At 44.9% G+C, this 26,717-nt stretch overlaps 1 protein-coding gene across 1 annotated transcript in view; it reads left to right on the plus strand.

Annotated features, from left to right (window-relative positions):
- Positions 1–1,184: 1,184 nt before the first annotated feature.
- The window catches only part of LOC135196261 (uncharacterized), a 69,944-nt gene continuing 44,411 nt past the window's right edge, over positions 1,185–26,717 (plus strand). Inside the window, exon 1 of the mRNA XM_064222955.1 lies at positions 1,185–1,520. Coding sequence (XP_064079025.1) covers positions 1,222–1,520 — 299 coding nt within the window. The 5' untranslated portion in view covers positions 1,185–1,221. The remainder of the gene's footprint in view (positions 1,521–26,717) is intronic.

Below are 26,717 nucleotides of genomic sequence, written 5' to 3' on the forward strand. Positions count from 1 at the left end.
TAATTGTATAATTTGTCTCCTTATGTCATTATTTTTTTTGCATGTTTAACGTTTAGTTATTAAATGAATTTTAACTTTAAATTCATCAAATGCGTTTCAATATCCTTCCATTTTATTTAATTTTTCCTGTGTTTCAGTTTTATAGGTGGTGAATATAAATTGATCTAATAAACTTTTATTGCGTTCATATTTTAAAGTTACGCAAGCAACTTGTAGAAACGAGGTAACACTGTTCCTCTAAGGTCTGAAAATCAAACCGCGAGTACGCAAGATTTTGAGAGAGAGAAGAGAGAGAGAGAGAGAGAGAGAGAGGAGAGAGAGAGAAGAGAGAGAGAGAGAGAGAGAGAGAGAGAGAGAGAGAGAGAGAGGCGCACCTATCGTCGCTCATCATATATGACTTCATGTCTACAATGACTGCTCAGTAAGTGAAAGAACTTAATTGTGTTACTGTTCATTAATGATATTGGTGTGTTATCCTAGTTAACAATGAATTGGGTTGAGAGATATCTCCCGCAATTTAGAAACCGCAAAGGGAGCATTGTGGTGTTATTACGTAAGGCTTTTAGCTGTTTTTGACCAAGTAACAACGTTAAGCATACAGTCCACTAAGTCCATCATTTTCGCCACAAGATTGCTCTCTCTGATTCACGGTTTATTTCGACATCTAAATTTTTTTCCTGGAATAACTCATACCTAAACTTTTAGTTTTCATGATGTTCTACTGCGGTTTAGCAGAAGATTTTCGTCGCAAATGCTTCCTGTAAATAAAGGTGAAGAAAACGTTTCAAACCGCTGCTGAGCGTAGCACGTGGTCTTGTTTATATCGTAAGCGAACATATGTCCTTTTTATTCTTTCAGCTTCTCCTCGCGAGTCGCATTTGAGGGAAGCAGGGAAACACAAGTATTGACCTACAGCCTCTAACAAAGGACTTTCTAGATCGCAGACCTTCAACCAATGACAGTTCGCTTTGCGAGTGACGTCATATTTTGGGCGGAACGATGAATGCGTTCGCTTGAGACGATTTGAATTTCGTGTAAAAATGCATGTTTTTTACCGATACAGAGTAATCTGTTACGTTATGGTGATTTTACACTGGTGTGTTTTATTAATTGAAATGACGAATATGGTCACTAATTCGTATCAATTTATAATTATGGAATTTTTTTATGTTATTCAGAAAAACCTCTTTCGAACGTTGTTCAGTATTTGTAAATATCAACATGGCTTCCAGCTTCTACCACTCCATGGTGCCTCAACCCACTTTTGTGCCCCCTACACAAAACTCAGTGCACCAAGAATCGCCCAAAGAGAAAAAGAAACGTACGAGAAACCCAGAAAATTGGAAAAAAGAGAAAAGAAAAAGGGCCATTTTGTCAGGCCAAGCCTATGTCAATACCAAGGGTGAACTTGTAGGCCCTCGAGCTATTGGACCGAATTGCAATTGTAAGAATAAGTGTTACAATCAAGTGTCAGACGAAAATAGGAATATGATCTTTAGAGGATATTATTCTCTTAACAGGTAATTAACATTTTGTGTGAAGCGTTATTTATTAATTCTAACTAGTAGTAGGTACTTAGGTAGCTACTAGCTACCTAGCTAGCCTAGTACCTAGGGGTACCTAGGGGGAAACATCAGTACCGCCAACCCTCATCACGGTAGACGGGTCTTATTCACTCGATATTTAATTGGTGAAACATGAATACAATTGCAACTCTAAGCATACCATTTAAAAGACTGAAGTTTCGTCAACATATTGTGATATATGAAAGCCCCATACGAACTAAAATAAGCATGTGAGCTCTTCGTAAAATATGTTTTCAAGGCAGTTTTGAAATCCAATATGGCGGCTACGTTTTTCATGGACAGTTCTCATCAGTGACGGACACCATCTTTCCCCACGCCTTTCCCAGCACTCATTTGAACAATGTTAGCGTATGTATGTAACGTTTATTGATCTTACTCAAGATTGCAGTTGTAATCAGCACAATAAAACAACATTTTGTTGCCATATTAGTGAAAGTATGAAACTTGTTATTCCCGGGTTATGGTTGGAACTGAATTCATTCTTACCTTGTAATCGGCGGTTTTTTATCCTTACTGCCATCACAACTGAAACTCCACATGCTTATTTGATTGTTATTATACACATTTTGGTCTCAGTTCACTCCACATTGCACTTTAAACCCGTTGCTGTTCCTGGTTTCTAAGCGCGCGCGCCATAAACACAATTACAAACAGCAGACGACGACAGACGACGAAACTGCAAAGTTTTATTACCCTAAACTGTTTACTTTACTCGTTATTTAGTTTAAATTTACATTGTTATTTAAAAATTTTGATTTAATTCATGTATATTATCCCTTTTTTGCAACCAAATTACCCCGAAAAATTACAGATATTTCTAACGTAGATAAAATCAAATGTTTCTAACGTTTCGTACATCATGGCTGCCGAAAAACCATAGAGGAACGAATACGGAAAAGTGCATAGAGGAACGACTACGTTTTTTTTTTTTTTGCTTTTTTTTTTTTTTTTTTTTTTGTTTTTGTAGCACTTTTCATTGATTTCAGTCTTTCTTAGTATTTTGAATTTCATTAAATAATCGTATGCCAGAAATAAATGTAACCTTTAATGTTTGCATGCTTTAATGTTTGCATGCTAAGAATGGCAAAATCATCGTTGCCACATTAGTGGAGGCTTCACACATACGCCGTTCCATTATCCTGTTAAGCGTCCGCCCCTGATGAGCTCGCTGCTAACGTACCGTCACGCTTTTTTTGTAATCAGCGATCATAGCACTGATGATAGTTTTTCAAAGTTAATATTGATTTTTATGCTTGTTATTCATACTGTAATTAACTGTAGGAAATCTCTCTCTCTCTCTCTCTCTCTACTCTCTCTCTCTCTCTCTCTCTCTCTCTCTCTCTCTCTCTCTCTCTCTCTCTCTCTCTCGGAGTCCAGGCACTCGGCAAAGAAAAGTCATCTTCACTCCCGCAATTGGAAGAAAAGTTTGTATCATCACTGGAGGATTCAGAACTAGAGCTCTCATCATCAAATAGGTTATCAATATCACACTCCTCATCTAGTATTTGATTGATCTCACCTAAAGAAATATGCCTCCTCTTTGGGACATTCATTGTGAAAGACGCGAAATCCAATTTGTCTCGATAAACGCCCGAAGCGTATTGAAAGAAAACCAACAGGGACAGGCAGTTTTCTAGCATAAGCGACCACCAGGAAAGAGTTGCCAGGCTGGAAATAAGTTTCCCATGTGCTGAGAGTGTTACCAAATGATGTTCCTACACTTTCTATACAGGTAAACGTAATTATTACGGGGCTGACGGCTTGACAAGCACAGTTAAAGTCTTGAACGTAATATCCCGTTGAAGGCGCTACCGAGTAGATCGCGGTAAACGTATTATTACGTTGGGTGACGCTTAACAGGTTATAAACTGTTTCCATGAATTCTAGTTGTCATAGTAATGCAATAATGATAAAATTGCTTTAATATTTATGTATATATACTTCCAATACTAGCCTAATTTCACCAATTTCAACGTTTTGTGTGTAGTTCATACCCAGTTTGGAGGGTCAACACATACCGAATGGCAACAGAGAGAGAGAGAGAGAGAGAGAGAGAGAGAGAGAGAGATAGAGAGAGGGCGAGAGAGAGAGAGAGAGAGAGAGAAAGGAAGGCGGAGGGGAACGAAGAAGAAAAGGGATGGCGGTGGAGGGGGGGGGGGGGGGGGGGTTGGGGAGAGGGTAGGTGGAGCGTTTATACGCGTGTTCGTATCCATTTTCTGCATAATGGAGTTTTTGTCTCTTGGTACAAGGACAAGTGTCGTTATTCTTTACGATTAGTGATCACGATACCCTTATAAATTACGGCACTGGGTGTAATGCACTATAGCAAAATCTCGTTCTGTTAAGAGTGTTCGTTACAGAAATAGGTATTGCCCAAAAAACAAACGCTTGCACTGTCTCTGAAACCCATAGTAGACATGCTGCTTAGTTGTCAATCAAGTTTTTATAACCAAGTATTTTTTACAAGCTAGCTATTGAATAAATTGTATTTTTCTCAGTCAAAACATATGCCCCTCAATGCTACTTTCCTCTTTTAACGACTTTCTGGTCATTGCAAATTCGGCCCCATAATTTCTTATGGTGCGAAAACAGACAAGAGGCCCATGGACCGAAAACGATTGCGTCACACTACGGCGATAATCCAGCAGTAAAACATCTTCATATATCCAAAAAGTAAATAATAAAGATATATATGCGCATTACGATTATAACAATTACATGTATAAGCTGATAACAATCTGCATGAATAACTGGTAAACTGTTCTGCAATGACAGTTTGAGTATAGAATTATTTACAATAGGTACGAAAGTCAGATGTCGTGACGTCATAATACAGAACTTGAAAGAACGTTCTAATTCAGAAAAATAAATTTACTTAAATTTGAGTCAGAGTCGAGTTACTTTTTCAATAACGAATATTTTCAAATTAATCATCATAAATATGTAAAATATTGATGTTTTACTACTTATTTAAAAATTAGCCAAGAGCACGCTTCTCGTCATCTTCTACCCAACAGCTGTTTAACGCCTGGCTTGTTGTTGATGAGAAATCGTGTTTCGATTGTTGTGATAAAAGTGCTCCAGCGTCTGTGGGTACAAGTGGTGTGCGGATTTATCACAGGAAATGGTTAGTTTATTGACACAAGCTACTCCGTAAACATCGAGATGGCGTCAATCTTCTAAATACCTCGAGTTGTAAGTAAAAATGTTGAACGCGTTTTGGTGAGATTTCCACTGCCGTGGGCGCCATTTTCAGTACCCTCTGTTTAAATCTGTTTAAATCTTAAAATTTGGCCTTAATTTCTAACTTTGGGGAAAATACTTACTTCGAAAGGAGAGTAGAGGTCTTTAGCTCCGTTTCTCACCACAACAAGTCGCGACTGATGCCCATCTCGGGTGTCAGGACGCGTTATAATGTACTTTTTCGGAGGGTGGCTTGCACTGATGGTAGCTGGCCTGCGTGGCCTGCTTTGATGTTTTACCCTAGATCCTACGCATGCTAGCTACCTAGCTAGCTAGTACCTAGGCTAGGTAGTAGTACTACTACTACCTAGCTACCTACTACTGCTAGGTAGGTACATAGGCTAGGTATACCTAGGTGGTAGTAGTAGTACTACTAGGTAGGCCTCACGCTGAGACCTACCATAACCCTAACTAGCACTGCCACTAACCGTTATAGGGTAGCCTAAACCGCTTTGAATCCATCTTACTCAAGAAGATCACCCTTTTTCACTCGATATTTAATTGGCGAAACAACAATACAATTACATCTTTAAGCATACCATTCAAAAGATTGAAATTTCGTCAACATAATGGGATATAGGGCTAGGCTAGGTATGAGAGCGCCATACAAACTAAAATAGGTAAATCTAAATAATAACTCCACATTGGGTATTTCTTTGGAAATTACAATTTCCTATAGTATTCGGGTTGCTTTTTAAGAATTTACTGTTATTTTTGGGTGGTCGACTGTAATTAACCCCCAGGGGCCAGTATTTAACACGGCGAAATACATTAGACGCACCAATCCTTAGTGGATGTCGTATTTGCGGTTAAGTTCCTTGCAGTCCATGTGGAGTTATTCTTTAGAATTACTCTAAAATAAGCATGTGAGGTCTTTGTCAAATATGTTTTCAAGGCAGTTTTTAAATCCAATGGCCTAGCTAGGCATTGGCCAGCTGTTTTGAATCGTACATTTAGGCTTAAACATAGACAAACTATTGTATTTAGGCTGCCCCATTGCCTGTCAAGTTCAACGTATTAGGTAGGACTTTTCTCCGACTACCTATTAGTATAGTTTTTCATGTAACTCTAATGAATTTAAAATTAGGCTACCTTAATTCATGTATGAAATGCATTTTCGCCTATAATTCATCCCCCTCTTTGCAACAGTAACAGGACCTCCCCAGCGAAAAACCACTTTTTGGTTGGTGGGATTCGATACTACTTATGAGAGAAATGCAATAATGTACCCTAACCCATGGTGCAGGGTGTCTACCTGGCTGTGGCTTCCCTGAGACTCCCCCACCCCCACCCCACCCCCCACCATCTACCTGATTTGATACCCTAGAATGCCACAAGTGCTAGAGTAAAATACAGGGATTCTTCCCAACCTAACCCAGAAAATTGGTTTTTATGCATGACACTTACCTGGCAGGTATATATATAGCTGTATTTTCTGAAGTCCGACAGAATTTAAAAAACTTCCGACACACGCAGTGGTCGGCCAGGTGGTTAGTACCCATTCCCGCCGCTGGGAGGCGGGTATCAGGAACCATTCCCATTTTCTATTCATAAATTTTCTGTCGCCGGTACTGAAAACACCTGTTTTCAGTACCTCCGGCTTAGGATTTTGGAAACTTCATTTGCTGCTAAGTATCCTAATTGTCTTTTAATTTATTTACTTGGATTTGTGGCTAGGCATACGCTATCTTAAATTGATTTGAATTTGATTCATTTTTGCATAAGATATCTGAATCTAGTTAGGCTAGTTTCAGAGGGTGTTGTCTGCAAAGATAGGGTGTGGCTACCGAAAGCTTCGGTAGTTCCGCACTTGGGGGGCGCAATTAATCAGTAAACATGTCTATTTCCGTAAGGAAAAAAGTATGATTCGTTATGTACGCAATTAATCAGTAAACGTGTCTAATTCCGTAAGGAAAAAGTTGGTTTAGTATGTATGCAATTAATCAATTACGAAAGTCAGGGTAGTGATACTGCTAACCTTCCGGTAGACTTTATTTTGCCTAACGCTGTAGTATGGCCTACGGGTTATGACTATGTCTGCGAGAGGTGATCGCTCTCCTTCATTGTTGTGAAGAGTTCTACTTCTGTTTTTGTTACGCCTAACCCTGTAATGTTGCCTTCGGGCCCTAAACAGTGTCTGTAGAGGTTATTGCCCTTTCTCTTATACTATTTCGATTCGTAACTTAGAATCGAAAGTGCTTGCTTTAGAGAGCAATAGTGAAGTGGCTAAGTGTAGTGACAGTGCCCTTGTGTAGTGGAGGGTGCGTCAGATCGGCCTTATAACGCCTCTAGGTCTAGACCTCTGTCGAACTCCCAGAAACCAAGGGAAGGGAGAGGGCATGTCGAAAGCCGAAGGAGGGTTACAGGGAACCCCACCGATCTGGCGTGCCTTCGGCAGTTCTGATGAAAATCCCCAGACTGCCAAAGTGCGTGCACATGCACGAATCCTGAAGGATTGCTTCTCGTCCTCCGGCGTCCTTCCCCGCACAAGGGTTGGAGCTCTCGGAAGGACTCGCGCCCTCTAAGAAGCTTTATAGAAGAGACGCTTTCACGTCCCTTCTCCCTCGTTATGTGTTTCAGTGAGAAGTAAGAAGGCGAAAGTTGCCTGATCACGTGTACTTCTTTAACCACCAAGAATAGGAAAAGAAGGCAGTTTCTCTCTCTTGTTTTGACGCCTGTCAGGAGCGTGACGCTTTTCTGCACGCTTATTTGGACGATCGGCTTGCAACAGGACGCTCGGATGGACGCACTCACCAGTGGACGCCGAGCGTCCTCGCCAGTGGCCGCCGCAGCCGCGCGCACCAGGCCGCCGATGAGTCCTCGCCAGTGGACGCCGAGCGCGCACCAGGACGCCGAGCGTCCTCGCCAGTGGACGCCGAGCGTCCTCGCCACGTGGACGCTGAGCGCGCACCAGAATGTTTCTGTTGAACTCTTCAGCTCTTGTTTAAGATTTGAGCCTCAAGAAAGTGAACAGACTTCGTCTTCGAAACCCAGCAAGACCTCGGGTTTCGTGAATTCAAGAGGTCTCTGTCAATATTATATTGCTTTTCGCGCAAAGGTGGATGGAGTTAAGGAAAGCTCAAGGGAAGATCTCGTTTTCTCTACCTCAGTCAAGACTTTGAGATAAGACAGTTACGGGTTATGTAAAGGCCTCGACGTCCTGAACGTCAGGATTTTTCGGCAAACGTTCAGTAGGATTCTTGCAAAGGCACTCATCAAAAGGACGCTCTTCAGGAAAGCGCAAGACAGGACTTCCTTTGCCATACTGCCATAAATTTAAAGCTTTTTAGACCATCTGAAAGGGTTTTTCAGATGATAGATTTTGTTAGTTTCTAGTCGAGACTTCCATGCCGATTGAGCATCGTCGTTCTACCTACCGTAAGCCCAGTCTCTTAACAGGATTCTTGTCCCTTCCTTGTTTGAGACGGGAATCGAAAAATAAAAGGCTCGACTTCCTGGATTACGTTTTGTCAATTCAGTGACTTTCCCCCATTGACAATATACTATCGTTTTATACATTCAACTTCCCTGCCAGATATATACTTAGCTATAGACTCCGTCGTCTCCGACAGAATTTCAAATTTCGCGGCACACGCTACAGGTAGGTCAGGTGATCTACCGCCCTGCCCTGGGTGCAGGACTAGGAACCATCCCCGTTTTCTAATCAGAATTCTTCTGTCGCCCGGACCATCAACATTGTTGTTGGTTCCTCTCGATTGATTTTCTTTTTTCACCGGCAATTGATCTTCTTGACCGACTTTTGGTGACGTATCTGGATTGTTGGATTGGCATACGCTTTTGTGGACTGTTTTGTGGACTTGATTTTGGAATTTTCTTTAATAATGTCTGACTCTGGTATGGTTGTGAGACGTTGTGTGAATGTAGGCTGTAAGGTGAGGTTGCCGAAAGCTTCGGTAGACCCTCACACGGTATGCAAGAGGTGCAGGGAGTATGAATGTTCTTTTACTAATACTTGTAAGGAATGTGAGAACTTGAGTGAGAACGAATGGAAGAATCTAACTAATTATTTAATAAAGTTAGAAAGAGAAAGAGTGAGGAACTTCTCATAGAAGTTTAAGTAGTTCTAGATCTGAACTAATTCCAAGCTTGGGATCTTCCCCAAGGGTAAGTATTGCTACTTCTCCTTCCATTGCAGCCCCTTCTCCTATTGCAGAACCTGTAGATCCAGCAAAAGAACTTGCGGATCTAAAAGCACCCTTCAAGTTGATGGAAAACAAAATGGCTGCCATACAAAGGTAAGGCTAGTGATTTTCAGTGGACAGTGATATGAGTGTCCCCAGTGTAGTGGATGGGGGCATACTGGTCGGCTCAGCAACGCTCCTAGGTCTAGACCTCTTCCAAGCTCACATGCCAGAGGAGAAGGAATGTTGAAAGCCGAAAGGAGGTTGTGGAGAATCCCCACCGATCAGGTGTCCCTTCGGCGGTTTCTGTGACACCCCAGACTGCCAAGACCGCTATTGTAAAAGCGTCCTACGTGAGTGTTTTTCGTCGTCGGGATCTTCATCACCGAGACGATTGGATTGGAGATTCAGATCGATTCTCGGCCTCTCAAGAGGAGTTGGAAGGCTCCGAATATTGACTCGAGCCCTGAAAACTTCCCTGAGGAGTCTCCATCGGGAGTGAAGAAGGCAAGAAGAGCCATTCTTTCAACCAGAGTGAGAAGGAGGCAGGAGGTGGAGGCTATGGACTCCTCCCCTCCTCCTTCCCCTCCTCCCGAAGAGGATAAAGAGGAGGCTACAAAGAGGTTAATGATGGCGATGCAGGGAACAGATTTTCGTCGTTTGTAGGAGTCCTGTCAAGGAGCCTCCTAGAAGGAAAGACACTTCCCTTCCTATTAAAAGATCCTCCAGACGTATGGAGGTATCTGCCTCCAGGATCGATACTCCTACTCGAGGTGAGGTTTCCGGTACGAACCTGGATGAACCGATCAGACGTCTGGCACCGGCCAGGAGTGAGGAGTCACCCAGGAGGCAGGAGCCAAGAACCAGGAGTGAGGAGTCAACCAGGAGGCAGGAGCCCAGAGCCAGGAGTGTAGAGGCATCCAGGCAGGAGGCAGGAGGCAAGAGCCAGGAGGCAAGAGGCAGGAGGCAGGAGCCAAGAGGCAGGAGCCAGGAGCCAAGAGGCAGGAGTCAGGAGGCAGGAGCCAGGAGTCCGGAGTCAGGAGGCAGGAGTCGGGGGTAGGAGGCAGGAGTCAGGAGGCAGGAGTCAGGAGGCAGGAGTCAGGAGGCAGGAGTCAGGAGGCAAGAGTCAAGAGCCAGGAGGCAAGAGTCGGGGACTCGTTCCTGGAGGTTATGACTCTTCTCCAAATAGGAGCTCCTCTCCTTCAGAACATAGGAGGTCTTGGAAGGACTCTCCCTCCAAACGTGAACTTTCTCCTTCGTCTGATCGAGGGTTAGACGAGTTGTCTGATGACGAACCTCCTGCTAATGAGGGACTTTCTAGTTATAAAGTCTTAGCCTCATTATTACTTCAAGAATTTGGAGATTCTCTTAGTCCGGCGGCTCCTCCTTCTCCTCGTTCGCTCTTTTCGAGCTCGGCTACGGCAAAATCGTCGGCCTTTTTAAAAATGATATTGTCATGTTACAATAAAGTTTTATACATACTTACCTGACAGATATATACTTAGCTATAGACTCCGTCGTCTCCGACAGAATTTCAAATTTCGCGCACGCTACCGGTAGGTCAGGTGATCTACGCCCTGCCCTGGGTGGCAGGACTAGGACCATTCCCGTTTTCTAATCAGAATTCTTCTCTTCCACCTGTCTCCTGCGGGGAGGGCTGGGTGGGCCATTAATCGTATATATCTGTCAGGTAAGTATGTATAAAACTTTATTGTAACATGACAATATCATTTTTATACATTCAACTTCCCTGCCAGATATATACTTAGCTGATTAGCACCCATTGGTGGTGGGTAAGAGACAGCTAACTACTGAAATAGACAGGTAAACAACATATGTTGTAGGTATTAATAAACCTTGGTTCCTACCTTATTAGGCTGAAGACTTCGCGGCTACTGCCTTGGAGTCTGTTTAGCCTCAAGAGCCTCAGCGAGATTTGATCTATGGCTAAGAGTTCTTGTGGGTCTGCCAATGGGGTCTTATCCATTACTCGGCAGAGCCTAAAGGCCTTTGTCATTGGTGCTATTCCACTAACATGACAATACACCTTGTTCAAGGAGCACAACACCGATCCCGATCACCTGATCCTAACATCCATGTTAGTTCTAAGATTGCAAGGAGTTATCCCCGAACTCCTTACAAACAACCAAAAACTCGAAACATAATTACACTTTCATTTTTACAAAATATACAAAAAAAAAATTTTGTACTCCCCGACTAGCCATACATACCCTTGATCCCCTACCAGCAATGACACTATGCTCCCGTGCGACATCAGTGAGCTTGCTAATAGAAAACCAAGCACATATCTGACAAGAGGGTTTATGTACGATAAAAACACAATATTTAAGGATCAGTCTTTGCTCCAAGACCCAGCACTGTATCTGCTGATACAAATGGACCTAGAGAGAAGCACTTCTCATAGGTCACCCTCTCACATCTTTAGATAATGAGATGCAAACACTGAATTGCACCTCCAATACGTAGTCTCAACGATATTTTTAAGAGACATTCTTTTGGAACGCCAAGGACGTTGCTACTGCTCTCACCTCATGGGTCTTGACCTTTAGAAGACCGAAGGATTCCTCTGAGCAGTTCTTGTGAGCGTCCGTAATTACGCTTCTCACAAAGAAGCCAAGGCGCTTCTTGGACATGAGTCTTTTGGGTTCTTCACCGCACACCAAAGACCTTGTTGACAAGCTCCCATCTGTCTCTTCCTCTCTAAATAAAATTTAAGAGCTCTCACTGGACAGAGAGACCTCTCTATCTCTCTGCCTACGAGGTTAGATAGGACCTTTTACTTCAAAGCTTCTGGGCCAAGGTTTGACGGGTTTTCGTTCTTCGCCAGAAACATTGTCTGGAACGAACAGATGGCAGCATCTCCTTTGAACCCCACTGTGGAATCTAGAGCGTGCAATTCGCTCGTCCTCTTGGCTGTAGCGAGAGACAACAGGAATAAGCATTTCCTAGTGACGTCGCGGAAGGAAGCCAGATGTAAAGGCTCGAATTTATCCGATGAAAGGAATTTCAGGGACCACGTCAGATTCCACTAGGTGTTCTAGGAGTTGTGCTGCTTTGAAGTTTCAAAGGATCTAATTAGATCGTGTAGATCTTTGTTGTCTGCAATATCTAGCCCTCGATTTCTAAATACTGAAGACAGCATGCTTCTGTATCCCTTTATTGTTTAAGACAGATAGGTGTGATTCCTCTCTCAGAAAGAGGAGGAAATCGGCAATATTCACTATAGAGGTACTGGAGAGGACAGCTTCTGACTCTTACACCACCTCCTAAAGACTTCCCACTTCGATTGGTATACTCTTCTCATCGAAGCTCTGCGGGCTCTAGCGATAGAGCCCGCAGCCTTGCGAGAAAAGCCCCTCGCTCTGACAAATCTTTCGATAGTCGAAAGGCAGTCAGAGCGAGACCTGGGAGGTTGTGATGAAACCTCTCGAAGTGGGTTGTCTGAGTAGATCTGGTCTGTTTGGAAGAGATCTGGGGAAGTCCACTATCCACTCCAGTACCTCCGTGAACCATTCTGGGCTGGCCAAAATGGGGCTATTAGTGTCAACTTCGTGTTCTTTGAAGCTACGAACTTCCTGAGCACTTCCCCCAGGATCTTGAACGGGGGAAAGGCGTATGCGTCCACACCCGACCAATCCAGGAGAAACGGCGTCTATTGCGAAGGCTCTCGGATCTTCACTAGAGAGCAAAAGATCTCTATTCTTTTGGAGAGGAACGTCGCAAACAGGTCTATGTGAGGTCTCCCCCACAGGGACCAAAGACTTCGACACACTTCTTCGTGTAGAGTCCATTCTGTGGGAAGGACCTGATTCCTCCTGCTCAGTCTGTCCGCTCTCACATTCTTTATCCCTTGAACAAATCTTGTGAGGAGAGTTATGCTCTTTCCTCTGTCCAGGTTAACAGGTGTCTTGTTAACTGAAAGAGGGAGAAAGAGTGCGTGCCTCCTTGCTTGCGTATGTAAGCCAGAGCCGTGGTGTTGTCCGAGTTTATCTGTATCACCCCGCCTCTGACTATCTCTTCGAAGAACTTTAAGGCTAGGTGTATGGCCACTAGTTCCTTGCAATTGATGTGCCAGGACACCTGTTCCTTTGTCCAGGTGCCTGACACCTCTCTTGCTCCTAGCGTCGCTCCCCATCCCGACTCCGAAGCGTCGGAATATAACACTTGGTCTGGGTTCTGCAGGGCAAGCGATACGCCTTCGTTCTTTTGAAGAGGAAGGATCCACCACTTCAAATGATCTTTTACCTCTTGTGGAAGCGGGAAAGATGTCCGAGAGTTGTCCGTCTTCCAACTCCACACCCCTTTCAGGAAAAACTGAGGAGGGCGAAGGTGAAGCCTTCCCAGAGAGAAGAACTTTTCCAGTGAGGACAGGGTTCCTTAAAAGGCTCAGAAAATCACTCGCTGAACTGTTCTTTCTCTCTAAGAAGCTCGAGATTTTCGACAAACCTTGAGTGATTCTTTCTCGCGAAGGAAATACTCGAAAACCCCGAGAATCCATCTGAATCCCCAGATAGACCAAGCTCTGGCTGGGGATCAGCTGCGACTTCTCGAGGTTCACGAGTAATCCCAGCGATTCTATCATGTTCCTTGTTACTGATAAGTCCTCCAAGCACTGAATCTCCGACTTGGCCCTGATCAGCCAGTCGTCCAAGTAGAGGAGATGTTTATTCCCTCTAGGTGAAGCCATCTTGCCACATTCGCCATCAGGTTGGTGAATACTTGCGGAGCTGTAGACAGACCGAAGCACAGAGCCCTGAATTGAAAAATCTTGTCTCCTATTACAAACCGAAGATATTTCTTTGACAAATGGTGAATGGGAACGTGGAAATACGCATCTTGCAAGTCCAGAGAGACCCATCCAATCTCCTGGACGAAGAGCCGACATTACTGAAGCGGACGTTTCCATGCGAAACTTCTTTTTCTGAACAAAGCGAGTTCAGAGCGCTTACGTCCAGAACTGGTCTCCACCCCCCGATGCCTTTGGTACTAGAAAAAAGGCGATTGTAAAAATCCCGGGGAGTGTGGATCCTGCACAAGTTCGATGGCCTCCTTTTCCCACATTTGTTCCACCATTTGAAGGAGAGTCTTTCTCATTACAGGGTCTCTGTATCTCGCTGACAGTTCCCGAGGCGTAGATGTTAGGGGAGGGCTGTCTCGAAGGGGATACATATCCTTTCTTTAGGACCGACACTGACCAAGGGTCGGCTCCCTTTTTTTTGCCACACTCCTGCAAGTTCAGGAGTCTGGCGCCCACTGGTGCTTGAATGGAGCAACAAGTCATTTGGTTTTTCTGAAAGGTCTAAAGGAAGACCTTCCTCTCTTGTCAGAGCTCTTCTTTCTGGCAGGGGGACGAGCCGCTGCACCTCCACGAAAGGGCTTCTGCTGAGGAGGACGAGATTCCTTCTTAATCGCCGACACTACAGGGCGTCCTTTCTTGGACGTTTGTGTTAGTAGGTCTGTGTCGTCCTTCTCAGTTAGCGAGCGAGATATAATCCTTCACTAACTGAGAAGGAAACAGATGATCCGACAGAGGGGCGAACAATAAAGCAGTCCTCTGGCTCGGAGAAACCCCTTTTGATAATAGGGATCCATATACCGATCTCTTCTTCAGGAGACCAGCACCAAAAAGGGAAGCCACTTCTCCCGAACCGTCCTGTACTGCCTTGTCCATGCAAGACAGGACGCTATGGAGAATCTCTGGGTTTTTAAGAAAACTCCGGATCTTTAGATTTGTTGGCCAGAACTCCGAGTGACCAATCCAGAAAGTTGAACACCTCTAAAGTAACAAAAAGTCCCTTTAGAAAGTGGTTCAACTCCGAAGTGCTCCACGTCGATCTGACCGATCCTAAGGAGTGACGTCTTAGAGGCCTCCACTAAATTGGAAAAGTCGGCATCTGCCGAGGCAGGCAGAGAAAGACCCATAGTCTCTCCTGTCCCATACCAAATACCTCTCTTTCCATGTAGTTTGGAAGGAGGCATGCAGAATACCGTCTTTCCAACTCTTTCTTCTTGTCCATCCAAGAATCTAAAGAATGGAGTGCCCTTCTTCATAGAAATTGCAGGCTTCATTTTCAGAAAGGCCGAAGATTTTGCCGTAGCCGAGCTCGAAAAGAGAGAACGAGGAGAAGGAGGAGCCGCCGGACTAAGAGAGTCTCCAAACTCTTGTAGCAATAATGAGGCTAAGACCTTATAACTCGAGAGTCCCTCATTTGCCGGAGGTTCGTCATCAGACAAATCGTCTAAACCTCGATCAGACGAAGGAGAAAGCTCACATTTGGAGGGAGAGTCCTTCCAAGACCTCCTACGATCTGAGGGAGAGGAGCTCCTATTTGGAGAAGAGTCATAAATTCCAGGAACGAGTCTCCGACTCCTGCCTCCTGGCTCTTGACTCTTGCCTCCTGACTCCTGGACTCCTGGCTCCTGACTCCTGACTCCGGACTCCTGCTCCTGACATCTGACTCCTGGCCTTGGCTCCTGGACTCCTGGCCTCTTGCCTCCTGACTCCTGCCTCTGACTCTTGCTCCTGCTCTGTTGCCTCCTGGCTCTTGCCTCCTGGCTCCTGCCTCCTGCCTGGATGACTCCACACTCCTGGCTCTTGGCTCCTGCCTCCTGGTTGACTCCTCACTCCTGGTTCTTGGCTCCTGCCTCCTGGGTGACTCCTCACTCCTGGCCGGTGCCAGACGTCTGATAGGTTCATCCACGTTCGTACAGGAAACCTCACGAGTAGGAGCATTGATCCTGGTGGCGAGATACCTCCATACGTCTGGAGGATCTTTTGATCGGAAGGGAAGAGTCTTTCCTTCTAGGAGGCTTCTTTGACAGAACTACAAAAGAAAAGACGAAATCTGCTCTTGCATAGCCATCATGAACCTCTTCGTAACCTCCTCTTTATCCTCTTCGGAGGAGGGGAGGAGTCCATAGCCTCCACCTCCTGACTCCTTCTCACTCTGGTTGCAAGAATGGCTCTTCTTGCCTTCTTAACTCCCGAAGGAGACTCCTCAGGGAAGTTTTCTGGGCTCGAATCAATCGTCGGAGCCTTCCAACTCCTCTTGAGTGGTCGAGATCGATCTGAATACCCTCCAATCATGTCTCGGAGATGAAGATCCCGACGACGAAAAACACTCACGCAGGACGCTTTACAATAGCGATCCTTGGCAGTCTGGGGTGTGCACAGAAAACCGCCGAAGGGACACCTGATCGGTGGGGATTCTCCACAACCTCCTTTCGGTTTTCGACATTCCTTCTCCTCTGGGCATGTGAGCTGGAAGAGGTCTAGACCTAGGAGCGTTGCGGAGCCGACCAGACCCCCTCCACTACACTGGGGACACTCATATCACTGTCCACTGAATAATCACTAGCCTTACCTTGTATGGCAGCCATTTGTTTTCCATCAACTTGAAGGCTGCTTTAGATCCGCAAGTTCTTTCGCTGAATCTACAGGTTCTGCAATAGGAGAAGGGGCTGCAATGGAAGGAGAAGTAGCAATACTTACCCTTGGGGAAGATCCCAAGCTAGGAATTAGTTCAGATCTCGAACTACTTAAACTTCTATAAGAAGCCTTCCTCACTCTTTCTCTCTCTAACTTTTTAAAATAATTAGTTAGATTCTTCCATTCGTTCTCACTCAAATTCTCACATTCCTTGCAAGTATTAGTAAAAGAAACATTCATACTCCCTGCAACCCTTGCATACAGTGTGAGGGTCTACCGAAGCTTTCGGCAACCTCACCTTACGCCTACTTCACACACGTCGGCACAACCATTCCAGAGTCAGACATTTTTAAAGAAAAATCCAAAATCAAGTCCACAAAACAGTCCACAAAAGCGTATGCCAATCCAACAATCCAGATACGTCACCAAAAGTCGGTCAAGAAGATCAATTGCCGGTGAAAAAAGAAAAACCAATCGAGAGGAACCAACAACAATGTTGATGGCCCGGGCGACAGAAGAATTCTGATTAGAAAACGGGAATGGTTCCTAGTCCTGCCACCCAGGGCAGGGCGGTAGATCACCTGACCTACCGGTAGCGTGTGCCGCGAAATTTGAAATTCTGTCGGAGACGACGGAGTCTATAGCTAAGTATATATCTGGCAGGGAAGTTGAATGTATAAAAATGAAGCCTGCGATATCTATGAAGAAGGCACTCCATTCTTTAGATTCTTGGATGGACAAGAAGAAGGAGTTAGGAAAGACAGTATTCTGCATGCCTCCTTCCAGATTGCACGGAAAGAGAGGTATTTGGTATGGGACAGGAGAGACTATGGGTCTTTCTCTACCTGCCTCGGCAGATGCCGACTTTTCCAATTTAGTGGAGGCCTCTAGACGTCACTCCTTAGGATCGGTCAGAGCGACGTGGAGCTCTTCAGAGTTGAACCACTTTCTAAAGGGACTTTTTGTCACTTTAGAGGTGTTCAATTTTCTGGATTGTCACTCGAGTTCTGGCCAACAAATCTAAGGATCCGGAGTTTCTGAAAAACCCAGAAATCTCCATAGCGTCCTGTCCTGCATGGACAAGGCAGTACAGGACGGTTTCGGGTGAAGTGGCTTCCCTTTTTGGTGCTGGTCTCCTGAAAAGAGATCAGTTTATGGATTCCCTATTATCGAAAGGGGTTTCTCGAGCCAGAGGACTGCCTTACTGTTCGCCCCTCTATCGGATCATCTGTTCCTTCTCAGTTAGGTGAAGGATATATCTCGCTCGCTAACTGAGAAGGCGACACAACGACCACTAACGCAAACGTCCAAGAAAGGACGCCCTGTTAGTTGTCGACGGTTAAGAAGGACTCTCGTCCTCCTCAGCAGCCCTTTTGTGGAGGTGCAGCGGCTCGTCCCCCTGCCAGAAAGAAGAGCTCTGAAAAGAGAGGAAGGTCTTCATTTAGGCCCTTCAAGAAATCAAAGTGACTTGTTGCTCCTCCAAGCACCAGTGGGCGCCAGACTCCTGAACTTTGCAGGAGTATGGGCAAAAAGGGAGCCGACCCTTGGTCAGTGTCGGTCCTGAAGAAGGGATATGTAATCCCCTTCGACGACAGCCCTCCCCTAACATCTACGCCTCGGGAACTGTCCAGCGAGGTACCGAGACCCGTTAATGAGAAAGACTCTCCTTCAAATGGTGGAGCAAATGTGGGAAAAAGAGGCCATCGAACTTGTGCAGGATCCACACTCCCCGGGATTTTACAATCGCCTTTTTCTAGTACCAAAGGCATCGGGGGGGGTGAGACCAGTTCTGGACGTAAGCGCTCTGAATCGCTTCGTACAGAAAAAGAAGTTTCGCATGGAAACGTCCGCCTCTGTAATGTCGGCTCTTCGTCCAGGAGATTGATGTCTCTCTGGACCTGCAAGACGCATATTTCCACGTTCCCATTCACCATTTGTCAAAGAAATATCTTCGCTTTGTAATAGGAGACAAGATCTTTCAGTTCAGGGCTCTGTGCTTCGGTCTGCTCTACAGCTCCACAAGTATTCACCAACCTGATTTGGTGAATGTTAGCAAGATGGCTTCAACCTAGAGGGATAAACATCTCCCTCTACTTGGACGACTGGCTGATCAGGGCCAAGTCGAAGATCCAGTGGCTTGGAGGACTTAGAAGTAACAAGGAACAAGATAGATTCGCTAGGGTTTGCTCGTCACCTCGAGAAGTCACAACTGATCCCCAGCCAGAACTTGTCTATCTGGGGATTCAGATGGATTCTCTGGGTTTTCGGGTATATCCTTCGTGAGAAAGAATCGCTCAGGTTTGTCGAGAATCTCGAGCTTCTTAGAGAGAGAACAGCTCAGCGAGGGATTACCTGAGCCTTTTAGGGACCCTGTCCTCACTGGAAAAGTTCTTCTCGCTAGGGAGACTTCACCTTCGCCCCTCTTCAGTTTTCCTCAAAGAGGTGTGGGAGTTGGAAGACGGGTCACTCTCGGACATCTTCCAACTTCCACAAGAAGTAAAAGATCATCTGAAGTGGTGGATCCCTCCGCTTCAAAAGAACGAGGGCGTATCGCTTGCTCTGCAGAACCCAGACCAAGTGTTTATTTACCGACGCTTCGGAGTCGGGATGGGGAGCGACGCTAGGAGCAAGGGAGGTGTCAGGCACCTGGACAAAGGAAAACGGTGTCCTGGCACATCAATTGCAAGGAACTTGTGGCCATACACCTAGCCTTAAAGTTCTTCGAAGAGATAGTCAGAGACGGGGTGATACAGATAAACTCGGACAACACCACGGCTCTGGCTTACATACGCAAGCAAGGAGGCACGCACTCTTTCTCCCCTCTATCAGTTAACAAGACACCTGTTAACCTGGACGGAAGAAAGAGGCATAACTCTCCTCACAAGGTTTGTTCAAGGGATCAAGAATGTGAGAGCGGACAGACTGAGCAGGAGAAATCAGGTCCTTCCCACAGAATGGACTCTACACGAAGAAGTGTGTCGAAGTCTTTGGTCCCTGTGGGGGAGACCTCACATAGACCTGTTTTGCGACGTTCCTCTCCAAAAAGAATAGAGATCTTTTGCTCTCTAGTGGAAGATCCGAGAGCCTTCGCAATAGACGCGTTTCTCATGGATTGGTCGGGTGTGGACGCATACGCCTTTCCCTTTCCCCCGTTCAAAATCCTGGGGGAAGTGCTCAGGAAGTTCGTAGCTTCGAAGAGCACGAAGTTGACACTCATAGCCCCATTTTGGCCAGCCCGGAATGGTTTCACGGAGGTACTGGAGTGGATAGTGGACTTCCCCAGATCGCTTCCAAACAGACACGATCTACTCAGCACAACCCCACTTCGAGAGGTTTCATCACAACCTCCTCAGGTCTCGCTCTGACTGCCTTTCGACTATCGAAAGGCTTGTCAGAGCGAGAGGCTTTTCTCGCAAGGCTGCGGGCTCTATCGCTAGAGCCCGCAGAGCTTCGACGAGAAGAGTATACCAGTCAAAGTGGGAAGTCTTTAGGAGGTGGTGTAAGGGTCAGAAGCTGTCCTCCTCCAGTACCTCTATAGTGAATATTGCCGATTTCCTCCTCTTTCTGAGAGAGGAATCACACCTATCTGTCTCGACAATAAAAGGATACAGAAGCATGCTGTCTTCAGTATTCAGGAATCGAAGCCTGGACATTGCTAACAACAAAGATCTACACGATCTAATTAGATCTTTTGAGACTTCGAAAGCAGCTACTCCTAGAACACCTAGTTGGAATCTAGACGTGGTCCTGAAATTCCTTTCATCGGATAAATTCGAGCCTTTACATCTGGCGTCCTTCCGCGACGTCACTAGGAAATGCTTGTTCTGGTGGCTCTCGCTACAGCCAAGAGGTACGAGCGAATTACACGCTCTGGATTCCACGGTGGGTTCAAAAGGAGATGCTGCCATCTGTTCTTTCCAGACAATGTTTCTGGCAAAGAACGAAAACCCGTCAAAACCGTGGCCCAGAAGTTTTGAGGTAAAAGGCCTATCTAACCTTGTAGGCAGAGAGATAGAGAGATCTCTCTGTCCAGTGAGAGCTCTTAAATATTATTTAGAGAGGAAGAGACAGATGGGAGCTTGTCAACAAGGTCTTTGGTGTGCGGTGAAGAACCCCAAAAGACTCATGTCCAAGAACGCCTTGGCTTTCTTGTGAGAAGCGTTATTACGGACGCTCACAAGAACTGCTCGGAGGAATCCTTCGGTCTTCTAAAGGTCAAGACTCATGAAGTGAGGGCAGTAGCAACGTCTTGGCGTTCCAAAAGAATATGTCTCTAAAGAATATCATTGAGACTATATTGGAGGTGCAATCAGTGTTTGCATCTCATTATCTGAAGGATGTGAGAGTGACCTATGAGAAGTGCTTCTCGCTAGGTCCTTTTGTATCAGCAGATACAGTACTGGGTCTTGGAGCAAAGACTGATTGATCCTTAATTTTGTGTTTTTATCGTACATAAACCCTCTTGTCAGATATGTGCTTGGTTTTCTATTAGCAAGCTCACTACTGTCGCACGGGAGCAGAGTGTCATTGCTGGTAGGGGATCAAGGGTATGTATGACTAGTAGGGGAGTACAAAAATTTTTTTTTTTTTTTTGGATATTTTGTAATGAAAGTGTAATTATGTTACGAGTTTTTGGTTGTTTGTAAGGAGTTCGGGGATAACTCCTTACAATCTTAGAACTAACATGGATGTTAGGATCAGGTGATCGGGTATCGGTTTGCTCCTTGAACAAGGTGTATTGTCATGTTAGTGGAATAGCACCCAATGACAAAGGCCTTTAGGCTCTGCCGAGTAAGTGGATAAGACCCCATTGGCAGACCCACAAGAACTCTTAGCCATAGATCAATATCTCGCTGAGGCTCTTGAGGCTAAGCAGACTCCAAGGCAGTAGCCGCGAAGTCTTCAGCCTAATAAGGTAGGAACCAAGGTTTATTAATACCTACAACATATGTTGTTTACCTGTCTATTTCAGTAGTTAGCTGTCTCTTACCCACCACCAATGGGTGCTAATCAGCTAAGTATATATCTGGGCAGGGAAGTTGAATGTAATAAAATGTATTTGTCATGTTACAATAAAGTTTTTATACATACTTACCTGACAAGATATATACGATTAATGGCCCCCCACCCAGCCTCCCCGCAGGAGACAGGTGGAAGAGAAGAATTCTGATTAGAAAACGGGGATGGTTCCTAGTCCTGCCACCCAGGGCAGGGCGGTAGATCACCTGACCTACCTGTAGCGTGTGCCGCGAAATTTGAAATTCTGTCAGAGACGACGGAGTCTATAGCTAAGTATATATCTGTCAGGTAAGTATGTATAAAACTTTATTGTAACATGACAATATCATTTTGTCAGTAAGTGGTCTCCCCTCATTGACAAAATATCTCTCTGTACCGTTAATGGGTTTAGTTTCTCATTGACAAACATCTCATTAACTTGATATTGCGTAAGCGAATAAGGACAAGGTTCGGAAGAGCTCTCCTTCCTCATTCGCAGACTCGTACAAGAAATAGACTGGTAGACTACGTCAATGAACGCTTATGTCCAGTATCTTAAGAAGCTTGAGCTGTCTGCTTCGATTCTCTAAGTTTTGTTCATGAAACTTGCCTGTCAGATATGTATGTAGCTGTATTTCCGAATTCAGCTATATATATGTCTGCCAGGTAAGTATGAACAAACTTTATTGTGATATAATAAAATTTTTTGCCTTGCGTTATTTTACTACTAGTTGGTTCAAGTCATACACGCTTGCTGTAGTTACCTCTTCGGATGGGCAACCGAGAGGTCTATTGTCTACTATTTTAGGACATTTAATCGTCACTCCCTGCAGCCTTCCAGGAGTTTCCGATTTATCTTTTTACCGTTGTATGGTAGTGTTCTGACGACACAAACGCATCTATATATTTTAGCGTTTTCTGTTTCGCTTAAAATATACCAGCTTGAGAGTCTCTTTTTGTTCAAAAATAACGGACCTATTTCTTCGTAGAATAGGGTAGCTGGCAACCCAGGACATAAGTTAAGAGACGACGTTCGTAAGCTGCTGGCTGCTGCTGTGTCTGACTGTCCAAGTTCCAACCGAGCCAGTAACAGATCGTGCGCTGTAGGTTACGTCTCTCTCTCCTGCGGGATTGACTGACTAACCGTATCTCTGTGCTGGCGGTTACGTCTCTCCTGCGGGGGGGGGGGGGTATTTGAAAAAAACTGACTAACTGTATCTCTGTCCTACAATCACGGACTTTAGCCTAAGATTGAGGGGATTTCTTACGTGAATGAATAAACGTTGCATTAGTTTTGCCTTACTATGTTCACAGAGTTATCTCTTAATCCTTTCGGTGCTCGTTACCGCCACGGTATAGAACTACGAGTCTACCGCAACATTGCACTTTTATATGCTCTCCTGCTTAGGCAAAGCGCAGCCTTATAGGGAAGTAAGCATACTCGGGGAGGGAATGGATGAGCTTGCTGGGGACCATTTCCTTCCTGAAGAAGTTTGTTTCCCCGAATAGACTGCAATTCAGACCACAGTTTTTTACTACGGGAAACTGAAATATTATTCAAGATCTAGGAATATTCTGAACATCTCTCAGTGCGTCATGATAGAAGGAGGTGCCGGACATCTGGATAGTGTTTCAGATGTCCTGGATCTTAATCTGAAAGAAGTAAATGCAATAATTTCGGTCGTCCTCCAGTCCTCGAAACGAGTTTTTGGAACCAGTGGTCCACATCAACTCTGATATTCCACAGCTCTCTCATATCTTTAGAAGTATCTTCTCTCGGTCCCTGCTCGAGTTTACGAGAAAGAGCCTATTATAACAACAGGCGTAGAATGTAACGATCATCTAGAGGTTCGTTACAGGATTGCAAAAGTCCGTACGAATCGTCTCGATAGATTACTAACATGCTAGGTATTTTAATTAAGTGGTGTTCTTTTTATGGTTGTCTGAGAGGGTTATTTCCTCTTCAGTATGTGAAGTGTATGTGTTACGTTAGCTTTGTGTGTGGTTCAGGTGGTCTACTAACTTATCCTAGCATGAATGCCCCTGGTAAGAGAGGGCTAGGGTTTCCTGTCAACAAATTGGTCACGTCCAGTTGTCAGACCCTTGTTGTTAGCTTTCTCAACAAACAGGTCACATCCTAGTTGAGAGCTACTAAGGTTTAGCAGGCTAAGAGGCAGGACCTACGAAGTCAGGCTACCTTAGCAGGTAAGGAACTTAATAAATAATTTAAAAAATTAGGTTTAATTTTTGAATTATGACGATATTGCTGTCTGTGACCCACCTCCAAATGTGTCAATCAGCTATATATATACCTGCCAGGTAAGTGTCATGCGATAAAAATGATATTGTTATGATACAATAAAGTTTTATGCATACTTACCTGGCAGGTATATATAATTAAATTCCCACCCTCCTCCCCTCAGGAGACAGGGTTCAGAGAAAATCTGAGGAAAACGGGAATACTAGTTCCAAGTACCAGCGCCACGGGAACGTGGGGGAGATCACCTGAACTACCAGTGGTCTAGCGGTTGCCAGAGTTTTTGAAAATTCTGCCAGTGCGAACAGACAACAGAGAATGTTGTTTGACAGATTTGCATCTGTCAAACAACAAAGACCTTCACGATCATTGAGGTCTGTGGAATCTCGATTCTAGCTCACCATCTACTTTTTGTCTCGCCTGTTTTCTCGGAGTCAGACACTCGTGCGAGATCAGGCGACATATAGTAGCCCTGAGTTTCTTATTGACGAAGTCGATTGCGGACGACGTTGGGTTGCGTTTGATACACCCCAAGGTTTGCTTAGAGTGAATCGCCCAGGCAGTCCAGACACTCATCCTTCAGCTAAGAATAGTGCCTTTTGGTCTTCAGGGTACAGCCTTGCTGTCCTTGATTCGTCTGAGGTCAACTGGGTCGTTCACCTGACTTTAGTACAGACGTAGTCTGAAGTTCTTGATGTCAAAGCATTCGAACCTCTCCTGCCTGTTAACTTCTTGTATGTGATCAGGAAGGCCTTCTTCTAACCACCCTAGATACGACAAAGAGGGTTAGTGAGATTTTAAGCCATCGTCACAAGTTTTTTGGCTTTAGAGAACACAAGGAGGTGTGCTCTCTAAGCCTTTCGTTATGGCCTAAGAATGGAAACCCTTTTTGTCCTTGGGCCAGGATCTTGGAAGCAAGGATGGCACAAGTAGTGGGGAGGAGCCAGAGAGAGTCCTGTGCCCTGTCAGGTCTCTCAAGTTTTATCTACTTAAAATCAAGAAAGTCGGAGTCAGTCGGGCAATCTGCAATGTTCCGAAAAAGACCAGACTTGCCCATATCGAAGTACACCCTGGTTTTAGGGTTAAGGAGTTCTTTCAAAAAAAAAAAAAATGCTCCTTCATTGTGTTTGCACAAAGATTTGAAATCTTTTTATCTGAATGCTCACGAGGTGAGGGGCGCGGCCTCGGAAGCATTTCAAACAGAGCATGGCAACTCACAACAGATCCTGAGTACCATATTTTAGCAAAGCAACTCTGGGTCACTTCACACTCCCTGCGAGATGTGAAGATGGCATATGAGATCTGCTGCTCGCTAGGGCCATACGTGTCTGCAGACACAATCTTGGGGGCAAGAAGTACTACTCATCCTATCCTGTAGAAAATGGTTAGGAAGAGCTCTTAATTTAGTTGTGGAGTCGCTGACAACGGCGACTTCTTAACTCTGAAGCCTTAGTTAACACACATTAAACTTTGGCTAGGTTGGTCAGGGGTGATATATAATAATATATATATATTTATTTTACTTCTTAGCCCTCATGGTATGGTCAATATGGTCTAGTACATTGTGGTCATGCCCCCGTTGACAGATCATCTGGAGTGCACCAGCTTTATAGGTCTCTACCTAGCTGGCAACTCTAGTAAAGCAGAAGCAGACTTGGGTGACAGTAATCACGAAGTCGGCTATGCTAACAGGTGGAACCAAGATGTAAATCATCTGCATGCATTTGTGTCCAAAATCCTTCTATCTGTCCCTTCCCACCTCCAACGGTGGGGTTCAACTATATATATATCTGACAGGTAAGTTCAATGAGCAAAATGATATTGTTATGATACAATAAAGTTTGTTCATACTTAACTGGCAGATATATATATATTCAAGTACCCACCCACCTCCCCTCAGGGGACAGTGGAAATAAAAATTATGAATAGAAAATGGGAATGGTTCCTGATACCCGCCTCCCAGCGGCGGGAATGGGTACTAACCACCTGGCCGACCACTGCGTGTGTCGGAAGTTTTTTAAATTCTGTCGGACTTCAGAAAATACAGCTATATATATACCTGCCAGGTAAGTATGCATAAAACTTTATTGTATCATAACAATATCATTTCTTACTTGGGTAGGGTGGGATTGTTTTTCCCTTGCTTAAAGCAGAATGCAGGGTTGCAGCCTAATTTGACATAAATGAGGGTGTTTAGCTTCGTGCAGAGCACTGTAGGCATTATATTGCAATACACCCCCTGAACACCTGAACTAGCCCTGGTCACTTACCAGCCCGAACCATCATTTATTAAAAATTTACCAAATCTTTGGTTAAAATAAACGATCAGTGTTGCCAATCTCCTGGCACACACCCTCGTTACCTATAGTTGGTTCACTTAAGGTAGATTCTTGGATGAGCCCTATGCTTAAGAGACGTTTGTTTGGCGGCCGCTGATTGGCTGGTACCGGGAGGTAGGCAGCTCCCAGCCAGTCAGCGGTAGCCAAACAAACGTCTCGTATGAGTAAGGCTCACCCAAGAATCTACCTTAAGTGAACCAGCTATAGTTACCAGCCCACCGCTAGTAGCCCTGCCTCACGGGCCGGTCACACCTGCCCTCTCACGTCAATCACTTATCGTTCGCGGTGGAGTACAGATGTATCCACAGCGAACTCCTTTTTGGTCTTGCCCGGCCTTCATTTGCACCTTTGATTTGATTGAATTTGGTGACGAATTACGCATCCCTTTGGATTACGGTTGGATTGCTCTTAATACCTTGTCATTAGACATTGATTCTGCAAAGGGAAGAAACACACAGGCTACGACAACGACTACTGCATCCTCGGCCACGACATCACAGAAAACGACGAGCGGGAGTTCAACAACGTATCGTCTTTGCCAACAATGCAAGAAAAGGATGAGTACCCTATGACACGATAGTCATTCCTTATGCGTAAATTGTAGGCCTGTTCAATATAATGTAAAGACCAGATGTTTGGAATGTCAGGAGTGGTCTTTGGACCAGATGTTAGGGTATCTCAAACATAGGAAAGGTCTCGTAT

Source organism: Macrobrachium nipponense, chromosome 17, assembly GCF_015104395.2.
Source record: "Macrobrachium nipponense isolate FS-2020 chromosome 17, ASM1510439v2, whole genome shotgun sequence".
NCBI lineage: Eukaryota > Metazoa > Arthropoda > Malacostraca > Decapoda > Palaemonidae > Macrobrachium > Macrobrachium nipponense.